Source organism: Lasiodiplodia theobromae, assembly GCF_012971845.1.
Source record: "Lasiodiplodia theobromae strain AM2As chromosome Unknown scaffold_2, whole genome shotgun sequence".
Lineage (NCBI taxonomy): Eukaryota > Fungi > Ascomycota > Dothideomycetes > Botryosphaeriales > Botryosphaeriaceae > Lasiodiplodia > Lasiodiplodia theobromae.
In genome coordinates, this window is record NW_023336495.1 from 452,600 (window position 1) to 471,321 (window position 18,722).

Sequence of the window (18,722 nt, forward strand, 5' to 3'; positions counted from 1 at the left end):
CGCAATGGATATTTTTGTGCGCGGAGTTCCTGTCCAGACGACCGAGTATGCTCTACGGGATTTCTTCAAGCCAATCATGGAGCAGTTCTCTATCCTCAGGTTCAACTGCACAAAGTTCAGGAACAAGCCTTTCGCGATTCTCACCGTCACAGACGTTGCGAAAGCCAAACGCTTCCTGAAGAGATTCACCCAGACCACGATGGGTGGCATGGGCGAACTACTCTTTTACTTCAATACCCGTTTGATGGTTAGCGAGAGTAGAAACAAGCCGAACGAGCTCGCTTTGAGAGCGCTTCGCCATGAAGAGGAAAATCTGCTGCGAAGGGCTAGTCGCAGCACGAGATCCGATCCAGAAAACGAGGCCGCATCGCACAAACCGAACCGAGGTCAGGATCAGAGAAAGTTTGACTTTTCAGGCTTGCAATGTGGCATATGGGACTTTGACGGGTCGGACATAGTATTCGAGTCCCAGTTCCAAGACAGCAGGAAGGGAAGCATTGTGTTCGGCAAAAAGGCTCTGGCGATAATTCTACGCGCAGGACAGCAGATTGATTTCAAGTCTCGACTGGACATCCCCTATTCGAGTATCGACTCTATTTTGACGTGTCCACAAACGAACAAAGTCACCTTCACCCTCACGATCGCCCCACGGATTTACAAAATGGAAGACAATTCGATGGAGGAAATGTTTAGTGGCCTTAGTCTGCTTCCCCCCTCACACAGACGGGTAAACGACCGTGTGCGGGTATGTGCAATCGACGAGTCACACCAGTCCGTCGTTGGAATCTCCTTTGTCTACCGGATCACGCTTGTGAATCGGAAAGACACCTCGAAGGTTGATCACCTTGTTCAAACCAACCGTGGAATGCCATCAGTTCTTAGTCTTTCTACCTCGGAAACATTCATGAGCGGCACTATCCAAAAGGATTTCCAGGGTGTGATGGGTTTACTTTGCCCAGGCTGCCAATTTGGCGATTTTCCTTTCTCTACCAAGTTTCAGATTGAGCGATTGGCAAGAAACGGTTACCTATCGCCGATCCACATTATCTTCCTCCTCCCAACCATCCAGCACCTTTCTGATCAGGAAGGCCACATTCCGACAACTATGGCAATCCGAACGCTGACCAGGAACATGGAGATTCCAGGGCCCCATCTTGATTCAAAAAGCCTGAATGGCATAGTCTTAGCCAAGATGCTTGCTCAGTATGCTCAAGAGTTCGAGCTCGAGGGCTCCATGTACGACTCGAACTCGTGGAACAACAATCAGTGTGCCCTTGTACACAAGGTCACTGTCACTCCTGCCGGGACTTACCTCGAGGGCCCCGATCCAGAAGCGGGTAATCGTGTTCTTCGCCAATACCGGGATCACGCAGATCATTTCCTTCGGGTAGAATTTACGGACGAGGATGGCGATTATGTCCGGTTCGAACCAAGAACTGATATGTCGGCGATATTCGGCAAGCGCTTCAAAGATGTGCTCGATAGCACCATCGACATTGGTGGGCGTTCCTTCGAGTTCTTGGGGTTCTCTCATTCTTCACTTCGCCAAAGGACGTGTTGGTTCATGGCTCCTATCACACTACATAAAGGCCTGGTTGTCACAGCACAAGATGTCATCAAGGGTCTGGGCGATTTCTCCGAGATTCGATGCCCAGCAAAATGCGCGGCGCGTATCGGACAGGCCTTCTCCGAGACTACAGCTACGGTGACTATATCACGCGAGATGCTTCAGCCTATGCACGACGTGGTTAGAAACGGCCGCACGTTTAGCGACGGTGTTGGCACGATCTCATCTGAGTTGCTCCGTCGTGTGTGCAAGCATTACGGGCAAAATCGTAGTCAAAAACTAACATGCCTGCAAATTCGGTTCGGTGGTGAGAGATTACACCAATTACACAAGATAAACATTATGCTAAAAAGAGAACAGGTGCCAAGGGTATGGTCTCACTAGACAATCGCCTTCAGGGAGAGCTGTTAGTCCTTCGCCCTTCAATGCAAAAATTCCACGGCTCAAGAACGTGGGATATCGAAGTCTGCGGTGCCAATTTCAAACCACTGCCAATGTACCTCAACCGGCAATTGGTCAAGATTCTCGAGGACCTCGGCGTACCTGCAGAAAGCTTCCTCGCGCTTGAGGATCAGATGGTCGAACAGATTCGTCGCATTACCGAGTCGCCTCTCAATGCTGCCATCTTTTTAGAGACAAACCGCGTCGGCATTTCTACAAAGATGCCATTTATTTTCCGATTTCTGGACGAATTAGGCCTCACCTTCGGTGGAGACAGCTTTTTGTCCCATGTCGTGGAAATTTCAGTCCTCTCTCAACTTCGCGATGTGAAGTACCGTTCTCGCATCTCAGTGGAGCAAGGAGTAACACTATACGGTATCATGGATGAGACCGGTTTCCTGGAGGAAGGTGAGATCTACTGCACTTTCGAACGGCCGGGAGAGAAAGGCAGGCTCAAGAAATGTGTCCTTACCGGCAAGAACGTGGTTGTTACCAGATCCCCAGCTCTGCACCCAGGTGACGTCCAAAAGGCCCGAGCTGTCAAGGTACTGCCTTCCGGTTCTCCATTGAGAGCGCTCTCCAACGTGGTAGTTTTCAGCCAGAAAGGCCAGCGTGATCTGCCTTCTCAGCTCAGCGGTGGAGATCTCGACGGTGACCTATACAACATCATTTTCGATGAGCGCCTCATCCCACCGAACATTCATCCACCTGCCGAGTATAATACCGTCCCTCCTATGGACATTGGCCGACCGGTTTCCCAGAGAGACATCACGGAGTTCTTCGTTAAGTTCATGGAAACAGACCAACTCGGCCGCATCTCCACAATACACATGCAATTGGCAGACAGAGCTCCCACGGGGACACTTGATCCCAACTGCAAGAAGCTAGCGGAAATGGCATCTACAGCCGTAGATTTCTCGAAGACAGGGATTCCTGTGGACATGAGCCAATGTCCTCGACACGACATGATCCGTCCAGACTTCATGGCTACCAGCCCCCACGTAACCGTCCAGAGGGGTGGAGTCGCCTTTGATGAACACGATGACGATGATGACAACGACGCCGTGGAAGCCCTGGATCCTGATCTCAGATCATTCAGGTACTATGAAAGCGAGCACGTGCTTGGCCGCTTGTACCGGGCAATCGATGAGAAGAAAATCTTCGAGGACATGCATCGACATATTCAAAGCGACCATCGTGTTTCAGCAGGTGTGGACGTGATGACGCAGGTCTGGATGCATGTCACTCGCGAGACCGCCCTGATTCAGTGGGAAGCATACAAGCCTTTGGCAAGGGAAATACGAGAAATGTGAGTCCACCTTCCATGGTGATATCTGTTCCAGCTGGTCATCAAACCCATTTTAACGCATGCTCTGTAGGTATGAGTCAAATCTTCTCGATGTGATGTACGATTTCTCAATGCACTCGCGGTATCCCCTCACGGAAATCGAAGTCTTCGGTGGCAACATCGTTGGCAGGAACAGTGGCAGTACGAATCGCCGCATCCGCGAGCGTACGATCGAAATGAGTAAGCGATTTGAGAGTGACACCGCTTTCATTGTCCAGCGTATTGTACAGGGGGATGACGGCGATCATGATGAAGCACTTGCGCGATCGGTTGCATGCATGGCTATTGGGATGACGGAGCAGTCCAGGGTCGGAAACATGTTTGGTGAACTAAAGAGTTGGAAATACTTCGCTGCAGCAGTATGCTTACAGCAGGTCGAGGTGTTCAAAGACAAATATGATCCCTTCTGGTAGGATCATGTCGACTATTGACGAGTATCGTTGCTCACTATTCGTTTCTTTACTTCTTTCACGTCGTTACTTGGGATATTAGTTTGGTAGAGTTTACTGATCCGTTATAGAAAAAAACTATCCTATCAATATATAGTTGCAGAAGGCCGTCTATATAGTATACGATAGGTGTATCCGCATCGCCACCTTAATACCTTACGGGTAATATACTGATTCGTTTCTTCTCTCGTAAACTAAGGCAGCTCCGAAAATTTCATTCTTCCTCATTGTTTTGAGGGGAGTGAGAAGATCTTGCGGTTGTGCGGACACCTTCAGCCCGTGCCGCGGCATAGCGCAATGTGATCGAAGGCGACTGTACAGTCCCCTCATGCAGCCGATGGCTAGCGTGGATTTTTGCTCATGTCGTGGGTAGTTGAAGCTATGGTCCGGACGTGTATGTAGAATTTTAAATTCGACATTCTCATCCGGACGATAGCTTCAACTACCCACATATGTCATTTTTCTAAGAAAAGAGCCGGGGCATAGTTGTGCCTGGGGCTTTACTATTCTTCACGCTAGCCTTCGGCTGCAAGACCCCCCTGTATAATTGGAAGCGTAAACGAAAGGCTAGTCTGGAAAAGGCTGACGTCCGGGACATGTGGGTCGAGCGAACACGCGACGTTCCCGCCAACATCGTGTGTCTTGTGTCTATACACGACACTCCGCGTCTCCCTTCCCACCATCACCGCCTAGTGTTGATCTTCCCTCATCTGTTCTGGTTGCGCTGTTTCGTTTTTCACGAACATCAAGACTCCTTCGTTGACGGAGCTGTATCCGGTCTGTCGTTACCGCTTGTCCGAGCTGCACAACTCTCCTACCGGTCAGCTTGCCCACCTCGGTCCAATCTCAAATGTCTTCTAACGAACCGATCTCGGAGTCCTCCGATTGGAGCCAAGGAGTCTGCGAGTCCTGTCGAATGTTCTTTAGCGACGGACCAGATTGCAGATACTACAAAATGCCGCGGCCACCGGCGTGCCCAGGCTTCATAGACGATTGTAGCATGTGCATTGTGGTAGCCTCTATCCTCATGACCAAGCCTAGCGTCAAGCGCACAATGCGCACCTACCCTGTGTTCGGACTCGAGAAAAGCTCCATTCTCCGCCATCCGATGTATCTGTCCCTTCCAGCGGCGCCAAGGGTTCCCGATACTGAGGAGGAGTTAAGCGATAGCATTCGCTCAAACTGGGACAACCATGTACCGGAGAAATTCTGGAGCTACCGAGGCGTGGCCGGTGCTGACGACTCATACGGTTTCATTGTTGAACTGGATCCAAATGGATCGTGGCGAGCCGCAGGACAACATGTTGACTTTGGACGTCTCAAACAGTTGATCGGGGACCCTGCTGAAGAGAAAACCCCTACAACAGCCCGTCAGCTGCCTACAGGTATGAGACTGATAAATGTCCACACCCGCCAAATCATCTCCGCATCTCCGCACCACGAGTACGTCGCACTGTCTTATGTGTGGGGCTCGGGATCCGGCCCGGACCAGCCGCAAGAACGACTGCCAGACCAGGTCCCAAGGACGATTGAGGACAGCCTGCGTGCGGTAGCGAGCCTAGGACTCGAGTACATCTGGATCGATCGGTACTGCATACATCAAGGCGATTCCAAAGAGAAAGCCGCACAGATCCACATGATGCACCAAATCTACCAGAATGCCTACGTCACCATTATCGCAGCTGCAGGATCCGGCCCCGATCACGGCCTGCCCGGTGTGAGCTGCCTAAGGTCATGGCCCCTTCGCGCTGTCATTGATGGTCGTGTCTTTCTCGCTGTTCGTAATCCCGAATATACGATTACTCAGACGGTATGGGCAACGAGGGCTTGGACATTCCAGGAGGATAAGCTCTCGAATAAGAAGCTTTTCTTTCTTGACGATGAAGTCTTCTTCCAGTGTTCTCGATCGAAGAGAAGTGCTTTGGAAGGGCACGTTCGAAACACTCAGCCACTTCAGGTCTTTGAACCAGATGGCGGCAACTCAAGCGAAGACCGTAGGGCTACGATTCTGTCTGACCTTTGGGGGAGCATCACGACTCTGAACAACCGGAACATCTCGTTCGAGAGCGACAGGGTAAACACAACCCTCGGCATCTTCGGCTACCTAACCGACCACGGGCTCATCGCCGGCCACGTTTGCGGAATCCCAATCCTTTCCACATTGGGAAGCATCGGGGATCGGAAGAGCGTAAGAAGCTGGACTGAGGGTTTCATGACCAGCCTGCTCTGGGGCACAGGGCAACGATCTGCCCGCCGCGGGCGACGCGCCGAGTTTCCGAGCTGGACCTGGGCCGGATGGTTCGACGAAATAGATGCACCGAACCAACGCTGTCTACACGACAACGTCACGGTCTCTCTGGAGATAAATGAGCGGCTGCTGTCCGCCCAGGAGGCCCAGCAAGCCCTGAACGCAAAGCCCTCACTCGGCCTGGCTATCCGGCACATCCATATCGAGGCTCCGGTCGCGCAGTTCAAACTCGGCAGCTCGTTTATGAAATCTCTGTGGTACCTTGACAATGAAGGGCGTGCTCGGAGAACAGGCGCAGGCAGGACGAGCTTTCAGATGGATCCGGACCGATTGCAATACGGCGTCCCGAGCGGCAATGCTGGCGAGACTCTGACGCCATACGCGTGGCTTGGTTTGTTGTTCACCGGCTGTAAGGACGCTGGCAGATCTGCATTCGTGCTTCTCGTTCAGGATCATGGAGATTATTTCCAGCGTGTAGCATTGTGCGAAATTCGCTTCGCAGACCTACTGTTCGACCCAATCCTCGAGGACCACGATGGGATCTCAGTCTTTTCCGATGACGGAGAGAGCGAGCTTGGAAGAAAGCAGGTTGGAATACCTAAATTACTCGTGCAGATGCGATCCGTGAGACTCGGATGATCAACATATACTGTGAAGTAGATGGGCTGCTTATAGAGTAGTAGTCGTATTTGTCCTAAACAATGAGAAAATAATTATCACCCGACCCACCACCCAAACCAAATTAATTTTGAGATATTCGAAAAGAAATTATAGAGACAGGAAGGCTCTATATACGGTGCTAGATAAGTAATATCTCTCTCTTTTCTGAGCCTTTGAACCAGCGTTTGTGTGGTTTAGCGTTCTCATAGCAGTGCCACTTAATGATCCCGATCCTTTCATAAGCTCCGTCCCTGCTTTTTGAAGGCGTCACATACAACGCGAACAGAGACCAACGTCCGCCTTCGAGGTGTTTAGTGAGTCTGATAGCGAGATTGCCGTCCAAGGCTACTTTGTCAACGTCATCATCGGTATCTATCTCCAGGACAATAGTCTCAGAATGTTTGTTTCCCAATGCCGTCGATTGCCACACAGAGAATTCGCGCCCGTCTCTCCGAACTTCGCGGCTTTCTCTCCGAACTCGAAAAGGGCAGACACGCGTATACAATGTCACTGCACCGCTCGTGACTTGGCCGTATGGATCTGTGCCATGAAGCGAACAGTTCACTTCGACCACTGACGCGCATGCCTTCCAGGGTTCACTTCCAATGTAAACAGGTCCCGCCGCCGAAGCCCATGAGAAAGTCGGAGCAACGTAAGTTGGATGCCGACGCCGTGGGCTCTTTGTGTATTTTGCGAACCATGCCATGTCGGACACAAGCTGATTCTTCCACAAGCCGGCAATGTACGTTCCAAACATGTCGCGAGGCATCAGATTCGCGGTACTCGACAGAGCCGGGAGAGTGTCAGTGCAGTAGGAAAGATTCTTGCTGGAATACTCGTTCACGATGAATGACCACAGGCGCCGCAGGAGGTCTTTTCTGTGATCTTGGGATTGATTCTCAGCACCACCACTTCTTCGTATGAGATCCGCTAATCTGGGCCCAGCCGCGCCGTCGACAGGGCTGTTCTTGATTGAGAATCTTTTCGTTGAATCTTCCCAGCCTTCAAAATGGTTGAATACGTCATCGCACTCGCATCGCGTTCCTTCGAAACACTCGAAAACGATTTCCTCATTGGGAAAGAAGTTGATGACACGGGAGGAGAGCAGCCGCTCCTGGAAGCACCAGCCCCTGCCCCATAAACCCTCCTGTAGTAGAGGAACTATCGCAGACTGGTTCAATCGGTCCTTAGTGTAGTAATTGTGATAGGAAGCACTAAGGGTATGTTGGAGGCTGTTCCTCATGAAAACGTCTCGATTCATGGCGCCGGAATGATTGAATTTGAAGACGCCGTTGTGCCCAAGGAAGCCGTTGTCGGAGGAGCTTGTTTTGTCCACATGGGCTGCTATTGTGACACAAGCGTTTTGAAAGATGGCTCCCATCTTGGCGGCCTGGTTCTCCCAGTCTTTGTCGTCGTCTTGAATGATACATAAAGAGTCGATCCATATGTACCGCACCCGGAGCCAGCGAGTCACTATCACTGCGTCTCGTAAGGTAGGCGACATGTTGGAGAGGGGTATTGATCTGAGGTTTTCCCCTATGTTGGATCTGGTTGTTTTTTGCGGCCTTGATGACTTCCAGCAGTGGCTCAGTGCAACATACGACTCGGACGTTGGTATTCCTTCCACTAGACGAACGGAATAGCCACTACGTCCGATTCGTAGGAGCCTTTTGGGCATTTCCGACGGAATGATGGGGGCGCATTGAGTATGATCGTTCTTGCAAGTTTGGATCCAAGATTTAATGAGTCGTCGGTACCCCTGGCCCAATCGATACGTGGGATCAAATGGGACAGCAGGAAGAGCATTCCACGGATGGCACTCTGATATAGAAGTAATGCGTTAGTGCCAGGAGTTATGAGCCTTCTCAGGTCACTTACCAGGTGTAGTAAACATGGAAAATCGACATACGACTTCGTTGAGGTAATTGAAAACTCTGACGAGAAGGCTGGCCTCAGGCTTTAATGTAACTTCAAATCGAACTTGGAAAAGCTTGTTTGGGTAGATATCCCGTATTTTGACGTCTGAGTAACGGAGATATCCTTCGCACAGACTCGAACAAGCTTGACAGCCTTTTGACGCCTGTGATCTGATGTCTTCGAGATCTGCCATAAGACGATATTCGAGAGGCCCGTCCTTGATTCGGCAAAGCCCAATGGGCTTGGGCGCACGCCAGAAGTCACCATACGGTAATGTTAGCCATGCTGCAAGAGGCTGGAAGTCATGACATATTGGGCAAGACGTGGGACTGGAACGCAGGTCCGGGTCATAGTCGTCGATCTGCAGTTTTGATGAAATGGCTGCCTTAGATATATTTAGCTCAGTAGTGATTGTATCTATGGTAAGAAAGCCCACTGGTGTGTTCATCTCACCGAAGGACTTGTGCTTCCCTCCCTTCAATTTATCGAGGCCTAAACCGAGCGGCATGGCGTGTCGTGGCGAGAGGGGAGAAAATGCACAGGACGATTAGGTTATGTACTTCGGTGTCTGAAGTTTCGAGTTCAGGGAGAGCAGTAAAGAAGCTGGTGGTCTGTCAGGGGCTGAATACCCCGCAGCTGAAGATCAGGCAGCAAGGATGCAGGGCAATGTTGACTGATTGGCTGGAATCCACCCAATGGAAGCTTCGAATTGTTGCCCTTGGCACCAATGCAGGGCCGGTCCACAGCTCCTTGGAAAATCTGCACAATCAGCCCACTTATTGATAAGGCCCTTTTTAACTGTTTTTTTGGTCAGTAATTGGCCCCGTCGATTGGCCACAGCCTCACGTCTTCTGAGTAGGCATTCCGCACTTTATCCGATGGATTGATATTTGGCGATAATTATTGTCACCAGAGCACAAACCAAAGCCAGTCGAACTATGTGAATACTGCACCTAATTCGCCTACGAAATTGGTCAACATAGTAATGGTTTAGCAAGCCTATAAGTTGAACGCCTATCCGGATGCGACTGCACGACATTACTACAAACAATGGTATGTGGATAAGAGCTTTGGCTACCGCGATCGTGTTGTAGTGCAAAACCATCCGACCTCTTACGAGCCGATCCAGAGCATCACGACTACTAAAATGTCAGGCAACACGCGAAGGCTCGTCTCGTGCATCTCAGACTATGTTTGAAAGGATCGTGTCAAGCGACTTATCCTATCGATAGTCAGTTGCGAACCAGCGTAGAACAAGAGTCTTGAATGCAGTGTTTAAGAGAATGCGTCTCCTGGACAAGATAATTTGCATATGTAATCTTCTGCTCAGCAGGAGAAGCCTGCGTTAAATGCGTAGACTTAATAACTTCCTCTTTCGAACGACGGAACACCGGATCGCGTGCGTGCCGAGTCAGTTAGTTAATAAGCAGGATCTGCGGTTCGATTTCTAAGCACGCTACTTCGGCCTCGCGATTGCATTCCATTCGCGAAAATGGTAGCGGAACAGGGATCTGTATAGGGTCAAAGCGCGCGTCTTGATTAGGTAGCCTACGGAGGTGCAGCAGCGTAAACGCTGTATAAATCACCCGTTCAAAGTGGGGACCGGAAGAAATCTCTCTTTGCACATGCTGATAGTATGTAAGTGTCCGACTTGTTATATCTGGACCGTGCATCTGACTGCTGGTACTACTTGACCGGCTTGCATTACACGCCTACGAAGGGTATGGATGAGTAAAGTCCAGCATCCCAGGCTCGGAATTGGAATTTGACTTTGAATGGACAGATGGAGGTCCGCATTTGGCATTGAGTAAAAAGCCTATTTCTACCTTATTGTAAGCAGAGTTTGCGAAATTACGTCATGACATAAAGCTCCCCCGTTGTAATGCACTTTAAATAAGCCAAAATGTAGTTCGAACACAAATGAATACCCATTGTCGCCGCTATCGAAGTTTGCGTTCTGGAAATATAATCGTTGTATTCTAGAATATGTCTGCGTAAATCTGCGGGTGCTCTGGGTCTTGGGTATGCATGCTTGCATAAGGATTATTCATCCTTGATGTGCATTATCCGCCCCTGTTTGCACCACCTGTGTGACAATTTCTCCCTATGTGTTGATAAGCGGCCAACCTTCGCGACTTAATAAACATCTGAATACGCTAGCTTCGCCGGATGGCACATGATGATAGCTTCCGTGGGCCAAATGTTTCTTACTGCGGGCACAGAGTAACCTCAACCGGCCGAATGATCAAAACTCCGAGACGATCTCCCTGAAAAAGTCACTCTTCAGCCCAGGAGAAAGCTGCTTCGTAATTTTTACAAATCCGCTTAGAGAAAGCAAAGGCAGAGCAGCTAGTTTAGAACACCGAGTGAATGCGCCTCTGCAGCTGCACCTTAAAAGTGGCGATTCCAGTGGCCGGCAGAGTCAAAACACAACGAGAACCCATCAGAAACTACTCATTCCAGTCTTATCCACCTCGAGCAGCAGCCGAAATGCACGACGTTCCTTCAAGTGACGGTAATGGCGTGGCGCCAGCCGTTATCGAAATGGATACTCTCATCGTTGGAGCTGGCCCTGCAGGCGGTGCGCTTGCTAGCTTCCTCGCATTTCACGGTGAGCCGAGGATATCCTTCTCCAACCCGGTCAGCCTGCTAATGCTTTTGTAGGAATCAAAGGTCTCATGATTACCAATACTAGCTCAACCGCGGACACGCCCCGAGCGCATATCACGAATGCCGCTGCTATTGGTAAGTTGCCAGCGAGAGTGTTTGGCCCGCATATCAGTAACGTCGACAGAATGCCTTCGTGACATCGGGCTTGAGGATCAAGTGACCCGACTATCCAACGGAGGAGAAATTATCGAACACATGCGGTGGAGCAACGCCATGAACGGGCGTGAGTATGGCCGTATCTTTGCCTGGGGCAAAGGCGAAATGCAGGTACGGAGCCTCTTTCGCTCTTCTCGCCACCGTACAACCGAACTGAAACCATCTCCCAGAGCAAATACGACAAAGCCAGCCCATGCCGCCACTTCGACCTGCCCCAAACCCTCCTCGAGCCGGTCCTGGTGCAGTACGCCACGCAACACGGCTTCCACTTCCGCTTCGACACCGAGTTCCTTTCCTTCGCCGACCGCGGCGACCACGTCCTCAGCACGCTGCGCGACACGCTCACCAACGTGACCTACCAGGTCCGCTCGCGCCTCCTCTTCGGCGCCGACGGCGGACGCTCGCGCATCGTCCAGCAGCTCGACCTCCCCATGTACAAGCAACCCAGCCACGGCACGGCCATCAACGTCCTCGCCGACGTCGACCTGTCCCACCTCATGACCCGCCCCGGCCGCACGGGGCACATGAACGCCGTCTTCCAGCCTGAACTCGACGCCCCACCGTTCGCCCGCCACGTCTACGCGCGCATGATCCAGCCGTGGAAGGAGTGGCTCTTCGGCATAATCCCCGACCCGGGCTACGCCGGGCCCTTGGGCACGAAAGAGCAGTTCGCGGCGCGCATCAAGCAGGCCATCGGCGAGGACGTACCCGTGCACATCAAGAGCATCTCGAAATGGCACATCAACGAAGTCTGCGCCGAGACGTTTTCCCGCGGCAACGTCTTCGCCCTCGGCGACGCCGTGCACCGGCACCCGCCCGTCAACGGCCTCGGCTCCAACACCTGCATCCAGGACGCGTACAACCTCGCCTGGAAGGCCGCGTACGTCCTGCAGGGCAAAGCCGGCGCCGCGCTGCTCGATTCGTACTCGACCGAGCGCGTCCCCGTTGGCATGGGCGTCGTGCGCCGCGCCAACGACGGGTACCGCGTGCTAGGCGACATCGTCGCCGCGCTGGGCTTCGAGGGAACGACGGTGGAGGAGCGGCGGGCCGCGGCGGGAGAGCTCGAGGCGGCGACGGCCGAGGGGCGTGCGAGGCGGCAGAGGCTGCAGAGGGCGTTTGAGCATACGAAGCATGAGTATCAGGGGTTGGGGATTGAGATGAATCAGGTGTACAGATCTGAGGCTGTTGTTGTGGAGGGTGTCGCGGGCGACGACGGGTTGGCCAACGTCGCGGACCCGCTGTTCGATTACGTGCCTAGCACGTATCCGGGGCGGCGGCTGCCGCACGTGTGGCTGAGCAAGCCGGTCCCGGATAAGTTGATCTCGACGCACGATGTGGCGGGGAAGGGGCGCTTTACGCTGTTTACTGGGATTGGGGGTGGTGTGTGGGGGAAGGCGGCGGCGACACTGGCGGCGGAGTTGGGCGTGGGGATAAGGACGGTGACGGTGGGGTATGGGCTGGAGTTCCATGATCCGTATTTCGAGTGGGCGCGTATCCGGGGGGTGGAGGAGGATGGCTGTGTGCTGGTGCGGCCGGATAGGTTTGTGGCGTGGAGGGCTGAGCGGATTGTGGAGGAGCAGGGGGAAGATTGGGCGGAGTGCACGTTGCGGAAGGTCTTGAGGTCGATTCTGGCGAGGTAGGTGCTGATCAGGTAGCTTTGAAGCTCTTGGTTTCTTTGGATAGAACATGGTGCTTTTCAACGTAGCCTGGAACTGAACTGAGAGTTGGGCCGGTAATCACAAAGGTAGTCGACTCTTCAAGCTTACTTCACTTCCTATTTCTGAATGAATTATCCTTCGACGCTAAGTTGCCGATATGTGTAAATAAGCAAGTGTTCTTGCGGGTAGCAGTCTTAAGAGCTCCTGAATACAATAATTAGCCTCCAGCAGCTGTAGATGAAGCATTAATCAAACAGGTGGCCTCACTAAACTTGATGACGGATCCGTCAATCCTTTTTCTTCCTCTGTTAGTGTTTTGCTACTTTAGAATGCGAGCTGTCTTGGTTCACGAGAGAAGGGACGAATCAGTATATTACCCGTAAAGTATTGAGCTGACAATGCGGATCTTGCCTTCTCGCTCTGGAAGTGCCACAGTGACAACCGGATAGAATGATTTTATTGGTGGCCTCTAGCCTCGAGGCTTAAGAATACTGATTGGTGGCCTCCTGCCTTCTTTCTAAGAAGAGCTGATTGGCGGCCTCTATCCTTAAGACTAAATACGGCTGATTGGTGGCCTCAGCTATGGTCATGTGAGTACGGCGTGTTGGCTTACATTTTGTGCAACCCGAGCACGCCGGAGAGATCACCCCGCGTGAAAGCGAGGACCCCGCAATCGTGTTCTTGAGGCCTTATCGCTGAACCAACCATTACTTGATCTATCCCACTATTTTAGATACGTGGCTATTGTGCTACACTTGCATGCCCGGAATAAGTCCAGGGATGGTAGGCGCCGTTTCGAGATGCGCCCTATTGAATGCGGAAGTGAAAGTGGCTTGTTGGAACACACGTATGCCCCATAAATTTGGCAGCCTTTGAGGCCTGTCTTCTATACCAATGGCTTTGCCGACTTCGCAGAGCCCGCAGATATCATGGCGATGTTGAATGGTGGCGACGGAGCTACTTAATGGGAGCCATCTCACGCCGGGGAAGGAGTCAACACCAAAAAGATATTTTCTTCCATAGCACACGCGGGGAAAGCCAATACCCTCTTACCTATCATTCCAGGATGAATAATTCACCCTCTCAAAATCGACAGAGCCAGCCTCTTTCGAATGGCGCCAATGGCCGTACCACCTCCACCACACAAGAGACCAATGCTACTCGCAACAATTTGGAGATACCAGCACAAGATCCACGCCCGCGCCTTACGCAGTACTGGCTTGATATCAATCATCGGTACCATGTGGTTGCTGGGCAGCTCACACCAATGGAACGTTGGATCCGAGAGTGAGCATTGCGGATCTATCGTTCAAAGGAGATCCCATTTGCAGCATTTCAGCCTCTGTAAGCTGAATCTTTGGACTACAAGGATGTATCGCTGATCAAGACAGGAAGTTCAGGTCTTACTGCGGCCGGTGAAACTTTCCTTCGGGGTAGTTGAAGCGGGTATCCGGGTATAGGCGTACAGTTCTAAAACTTGCCCGTGTCCGGATGTCCGCTTCAACCGCTTACTTAGGAGTAATGCAGTGTACCGTTCTTTGTTTGGAAAATCAAGGGCGGAGGCTGGAGGATTGGCAAGCTGTTGTTGGGATACAGTTCAGTTAACCTCATAGAAATTCATTTTCGTAGCCTTTTCTATATAGCGCATGAAATTGGTTATACATCCTGAGCACGAGAGATTGACCATCTCGAGCGGCTTGTGAGTTTCGCCACGCATACCAATGAGAAGATTTTCTATCCTGTCGGTGACGCCCAGGTGGAACGTCAGATATACAACCGAGTCTCCACCAATGGCCGTGCCGCTCGCCTCTGGGGCCTTCAATTACAAGATCCTTCACAACTCGAGCCTGCTATAGATACCATCTTGCTGCTGCTGCGTGCAGATGGCGGCGGTGAAAACGTCGCCCGAGAACCGCTGCGAGCGCGTGCAGCAGCCTGTGGTGCGCCCATGAGAGTGAGATTCAGATGCTTTATCTGCAGATGTTGTGTGTTTCTGGGCTCTCATGTAGCTTTGACGGTCCGTCGCTGCTGTTTTTCTTGTTGCTTTGGCTTATGTGTTCATGTCATTTCTTTTTGGGCAAGGGTACGGAAATTCATCGCTGGAGCCTCAAAGTCTATGCTCAGTCCCTCCTCCAGGCTATATATTCCATTGTCTTGTGTAGTAGAATTGACTTTTCAGGTATTTGTGTGCAAATAATACTCCGACAAGACTATCCGGACGATCTCTTAAAGTGCCTATGTACACATCTCATGGTGTTGCATGTTTCAAGGCACGAATCGTTTCACAAATGCAACCACAAGATTTAAGTCTGAGTTCCCAAGATGGAAAGCCCTTTATCATTCAACACCCATGACGAATAGCTAAAGTTTAAGAAGTACATGCAAAACCGTCGAATTCCCAAAGGTCAGCTCACGGTAACAACCCTGCTCGGCTCCTGCAATTTCGAACATGCCTACGAAGATTGTCTTTCCGGTTGGATTTGTAATCGCAGTAGCGACAGCAGAACCGGGCAAGTCCGTGTATTGAATCAATGTGGCGACGTAAACTTCTCTCATCTTTGAGGAATGCCTCACACCCCTCGAATTGACATTGATGATACGTGTGAACTTCATGTCCGTGAGTTCTAAATAATCATAAGATCAGTATTTGAATGGTTGAAAAGATGTAGTGGCTTACTCCAAGAGCTGCTCGGACTGAAAGGGCTTTTGGCAGATCTCGCAGCGAAAGCTCAGTACACGAGGGATCTGAACAGAATTTCCCTGGCGGCATAACAAAACATGTACCGTTTCTTGGATGGGATTAGGAGAAGAAGCAAAATTGCCGATAGAAGTTGCAGGTGTGTTTGAAGAGACAGTAGAATCAGTTGCGACCGAAGCGCTCGAAGGAGACTGTGAGACCGTAATGGATGAGCCAACGCTGTAGTCGCTGACCGATGGAGTAAGGCTGTCCGGAGCTATTTCGGGTGCTGGTGACCTGCGGTAAATCCGGACAGAAACGTCTGTATCATCGAAAACGCTGCTTTCCTTTTCGCTCGACGTGGTGGGTAAAAGTTCAAACAGATTCGACTGGAAAGAAAGTGAAGATTCTTGAAGATCAGGCGAGAGCCAAAAAAGATATGACCATCCATTGTCAAATTGTAACTCATCGCAGGATGGAACATAGTTTAATCCGTCCTGTTGTTCAGTCACGGAGGCTCTGGGTGGTGACGACGACGATGATGCATGCTGGGATGCTGGGTACTCTCAAAACTGATAGTATGAAGCACGAGGAACTGATGTTGAGGCGGCAGGGCTAGGCTGTTATACAAATCATATTATCGTTTGGATCTTCGATAGGGGGGACCCTATTGGTGACCTCAAGCTTATCAAGACAAGTATACTGATTGGTGGCCTCAAAACATGGTCACGTGAGTGAAGTACACCCGATTTGGATTTGGTGTAACAAGTCAGCAACATAATACAATGCGGCTAATGAGCTTGAAGTAACTGCACAGCCGAGGCCACATCATTTAGCCAGTCGTTCATAGGCCACGTATGTGCCGAAATCCGTTGTCCTGCACTTGCATGCGCATAACGCCTCTGAAGAATCCATCGACATACGCCCTGTGTGACTGCATGCAGACCACCTTTTTCGACATGCGCATATCCCAAATACTGTATTTGAGGCCCCTGTTCTGCTTCAATCATCCGCAACCGAACCCCAACAGTCGATGGTGTTTACCGCGACTGATATTGACAGCAATGGATATGATTAACGCAAGCTACCTCTCGATTTAGCAGACGCTATCACGTCAAAAGAAATACCCGTTTTCATAGTTTTTTTTAAAGAAGCAATATGATATCGTCCCTACATCTTCGAGCAATGACCCCTCGTGACTCCCGAAGCGGGCAGGATCAGCATCCCACGATGAATGCCAATGGCCATGCCGCCTCCACCGCACGACAACCTGACTGTTACCAAAACAATTCGGAGGAAGCATCCCAGGCTTCCCACCCAAGGCTCACGCCATATTGGCTCGACGTCAATCATTGTCATGACTTGGCCATGAGCCAGCTCACCCTAATGGAACGTTGGGCCCGAGAGTAAGCATCGCGACCTCTCCATCGTTGGAAATTCTGCCAGCTATTGTTTCCATCATTGTTAGTCAGCTTCATGGCCGTGGAGATATCTTGCTGATTAAGGCAGGAACCCCTATTCTTTACTACGAGGTTGCATTCTTTTTCTCAGGGTAATTGGAGCGGCTATTTGCATGTGGTCGTACAATTCTTGAATCTACACATACGTCCAGATGTTCGCCGCAACTGTCCACTCAGGAAGAGCGCGATGTACCATCCATACATTGTGTGGTAAAAGGGCGATGAAAACTCGAGACTTGGCAAGCTTGCTTTGGTAGTTTAATTGACCTTACTATCGTTATTTTGACACTGGAAGTGATCTTCTTCTAAGATGAATGTGTGATTTTGGTAGCCTGTTTACGGCGCGAGAGCCTGAAAGCTCTGTCGACGCGGAACACACTGAATGAATGTGGCCGACCGGGGACTTTGGTGTAGCAACACTACAGACAGCCTCCAGGTTGCCAATCACCACTGACCCCCAGTGATCCATGTGCCCATCTCTCCCGTCGATCTCCCCATCTTCCCAGTAGTAGAAAGCGGGGAAGGTGGAAGCAGCGCAAATAAAGAGAAAGAGAGAACCACCCATCCCATAGCCATCCAACTCTCATGACCCCTTAGACTAGCCCACTGAAAAGCACTTTTTTACCCAATTCCCCCACCAGAAAAGCATCCCCACGAGCCACCCACGCACCCGAAAAGCCCCCCTCCATCCCATCCCAACCAACCAACCAACCAACCACGCACGCACCCCTCAAACCTCCTCGCTCCCCGCAAAGTACGCCAGCTCCGCCATAGCCGCCGCATCGCCCTCATCATCCGCCTCGGCACCCGTGTCGTCCGCCTTCTCCGCCTTGATCACAGTCGTCTCCTCGTCCTCATCATCAGTTTCCGCATCCTCATTCTTGACGCGGGCACCACCGCCACGGCCACCGCGAGGAGTAGCAGACGACGACGAGACGGCCTTCTTGGCCTTCTTGTTGGATTTGGCCTTGCGCGACGGAGACTCCTCGTCATCGTCGACGTCGTCGTTGTTCGTGGAGCGGACGCGCTTGTTGGTGTTGTTGTTGCTGCCCTTGCGGCCAGACGCGGGAGTGGACGGGGCCGAATCACCGCCCTGCGCCATGAGCTTCTTCTTGATGGGGTTCCAGCAGGCGGAGGCCGAGGCGGGGTTCTTGAAGCCGGCGACTTCGGCGAGCTTGGCGAAGTCGACCTGTGATGGTAAGTTTCAGTGGTTAGTCGGCGCGTTCTGTGTAGACTGAAAAAGGTGCGTGAGGTGGTGTTGCGTGCTATTAATGTCGAGCTATGCCCGACGTCCGGGACGGGGCGCGCGTATGGCTCGTTGCGCGGACTTGCGGCGCTGGGTGGGTGGGTGAGGTGACGGGAGGAGCGAGGACGGCTCACCTGAGGCTCGGTCTTGAAGCATTGCCAGACTTTGCCGGCAATCTCCAGGTCGCGCGCGCTGAGCGTGTTGCTTTTCGGAGCACCCATAGTG

At 51.6% G+C, this 18,722-nt stretch overlaps 4 protein-coding genes across 4 annotated transcripts; 3 read left to right on the plus strand and 1 right to left on the minus strand.

The window, feature by feature from the left end:
• Positions 1–4: 4 nt before the first annotated feature.
• On the plus strand, positions 5–3,769 carry LTHEOB_670 (RNA-dependent RNA polymerase eukaryotic-type; the record flags this gene model as incomplete). The annotated part of the gene is made up of 4 exons (XM_035515985.1): positions 5–1,337; positions 1,392–1,838; positions 1,928–3,317; positions 3,388–3,769. The coding sequence occupies 4 exons, from the start codon at positions 5–7 to the stop codon at positions 3,767–3,769; spliced, it is 3,552 nt and encodes a 1,183-aa protein (XP_035369429.1).
• A 1,036-nt stretch (positions 3,770–4,805) lies between these two features.
• On the plus strand, positions 4,806–6,692 carry LTHEOB_671 (Het domain-containing protein; the record flags this gene model as incomplete). Its single annotated transcript, XM_035515996.1, has 1 exon — positions 4,806–6,692. The coding sequence occupies one exon, from the start codon at positions 4,806–4,808 to the stop codon at positions 6,690–6,692; it is 1,887 nt and encodes a 628-aa protein (XP_035369430.1).
• Positions 6,693–11,120: 4,428 nt separating this feature from the next.
• LTHEOB_672 (Monooxygenase FAD-binding protein) lies at positions 11,121–13,096 on the plus strand (the record flags this gene model as incomplete). The annotated part of the gene is made up of 4 exons (XM_035516007.1): positions 11,121–11,241; positions 11,295–11,375; positions 11,425–11,567; positions 11,627–13,096. The coding sequence occupies 4 exons, from the start codon at positions 11,121–11,123 to the stop codon at positions 13,094–13,096; spliced, it is 1,815 nt and encodes a 604-aa protein (XP_035369431.1).
• Positions 13,097–17,981: 4,885 nt separating this feature from the next.
• Positions 17,982–18,718, minus strand: LTHEOB_673 (Gpi transamidase component pig-u; the record flags this gene model as incomplete). Its single annotated transcript, XM_035516018.1, has 2 exons — positions 17,982–18,440; positions 18,632–18,718. 2 exons carry the CDS (start codon positions 18,716–18,718, stop codon positions 17,982–17,984), a joined length of 546 nt encoding a protein of 181 aa, XP_035369432.1.
• Between the last annotated feature and the right edge of the window lie 4 nt (positions 18,719–18,722).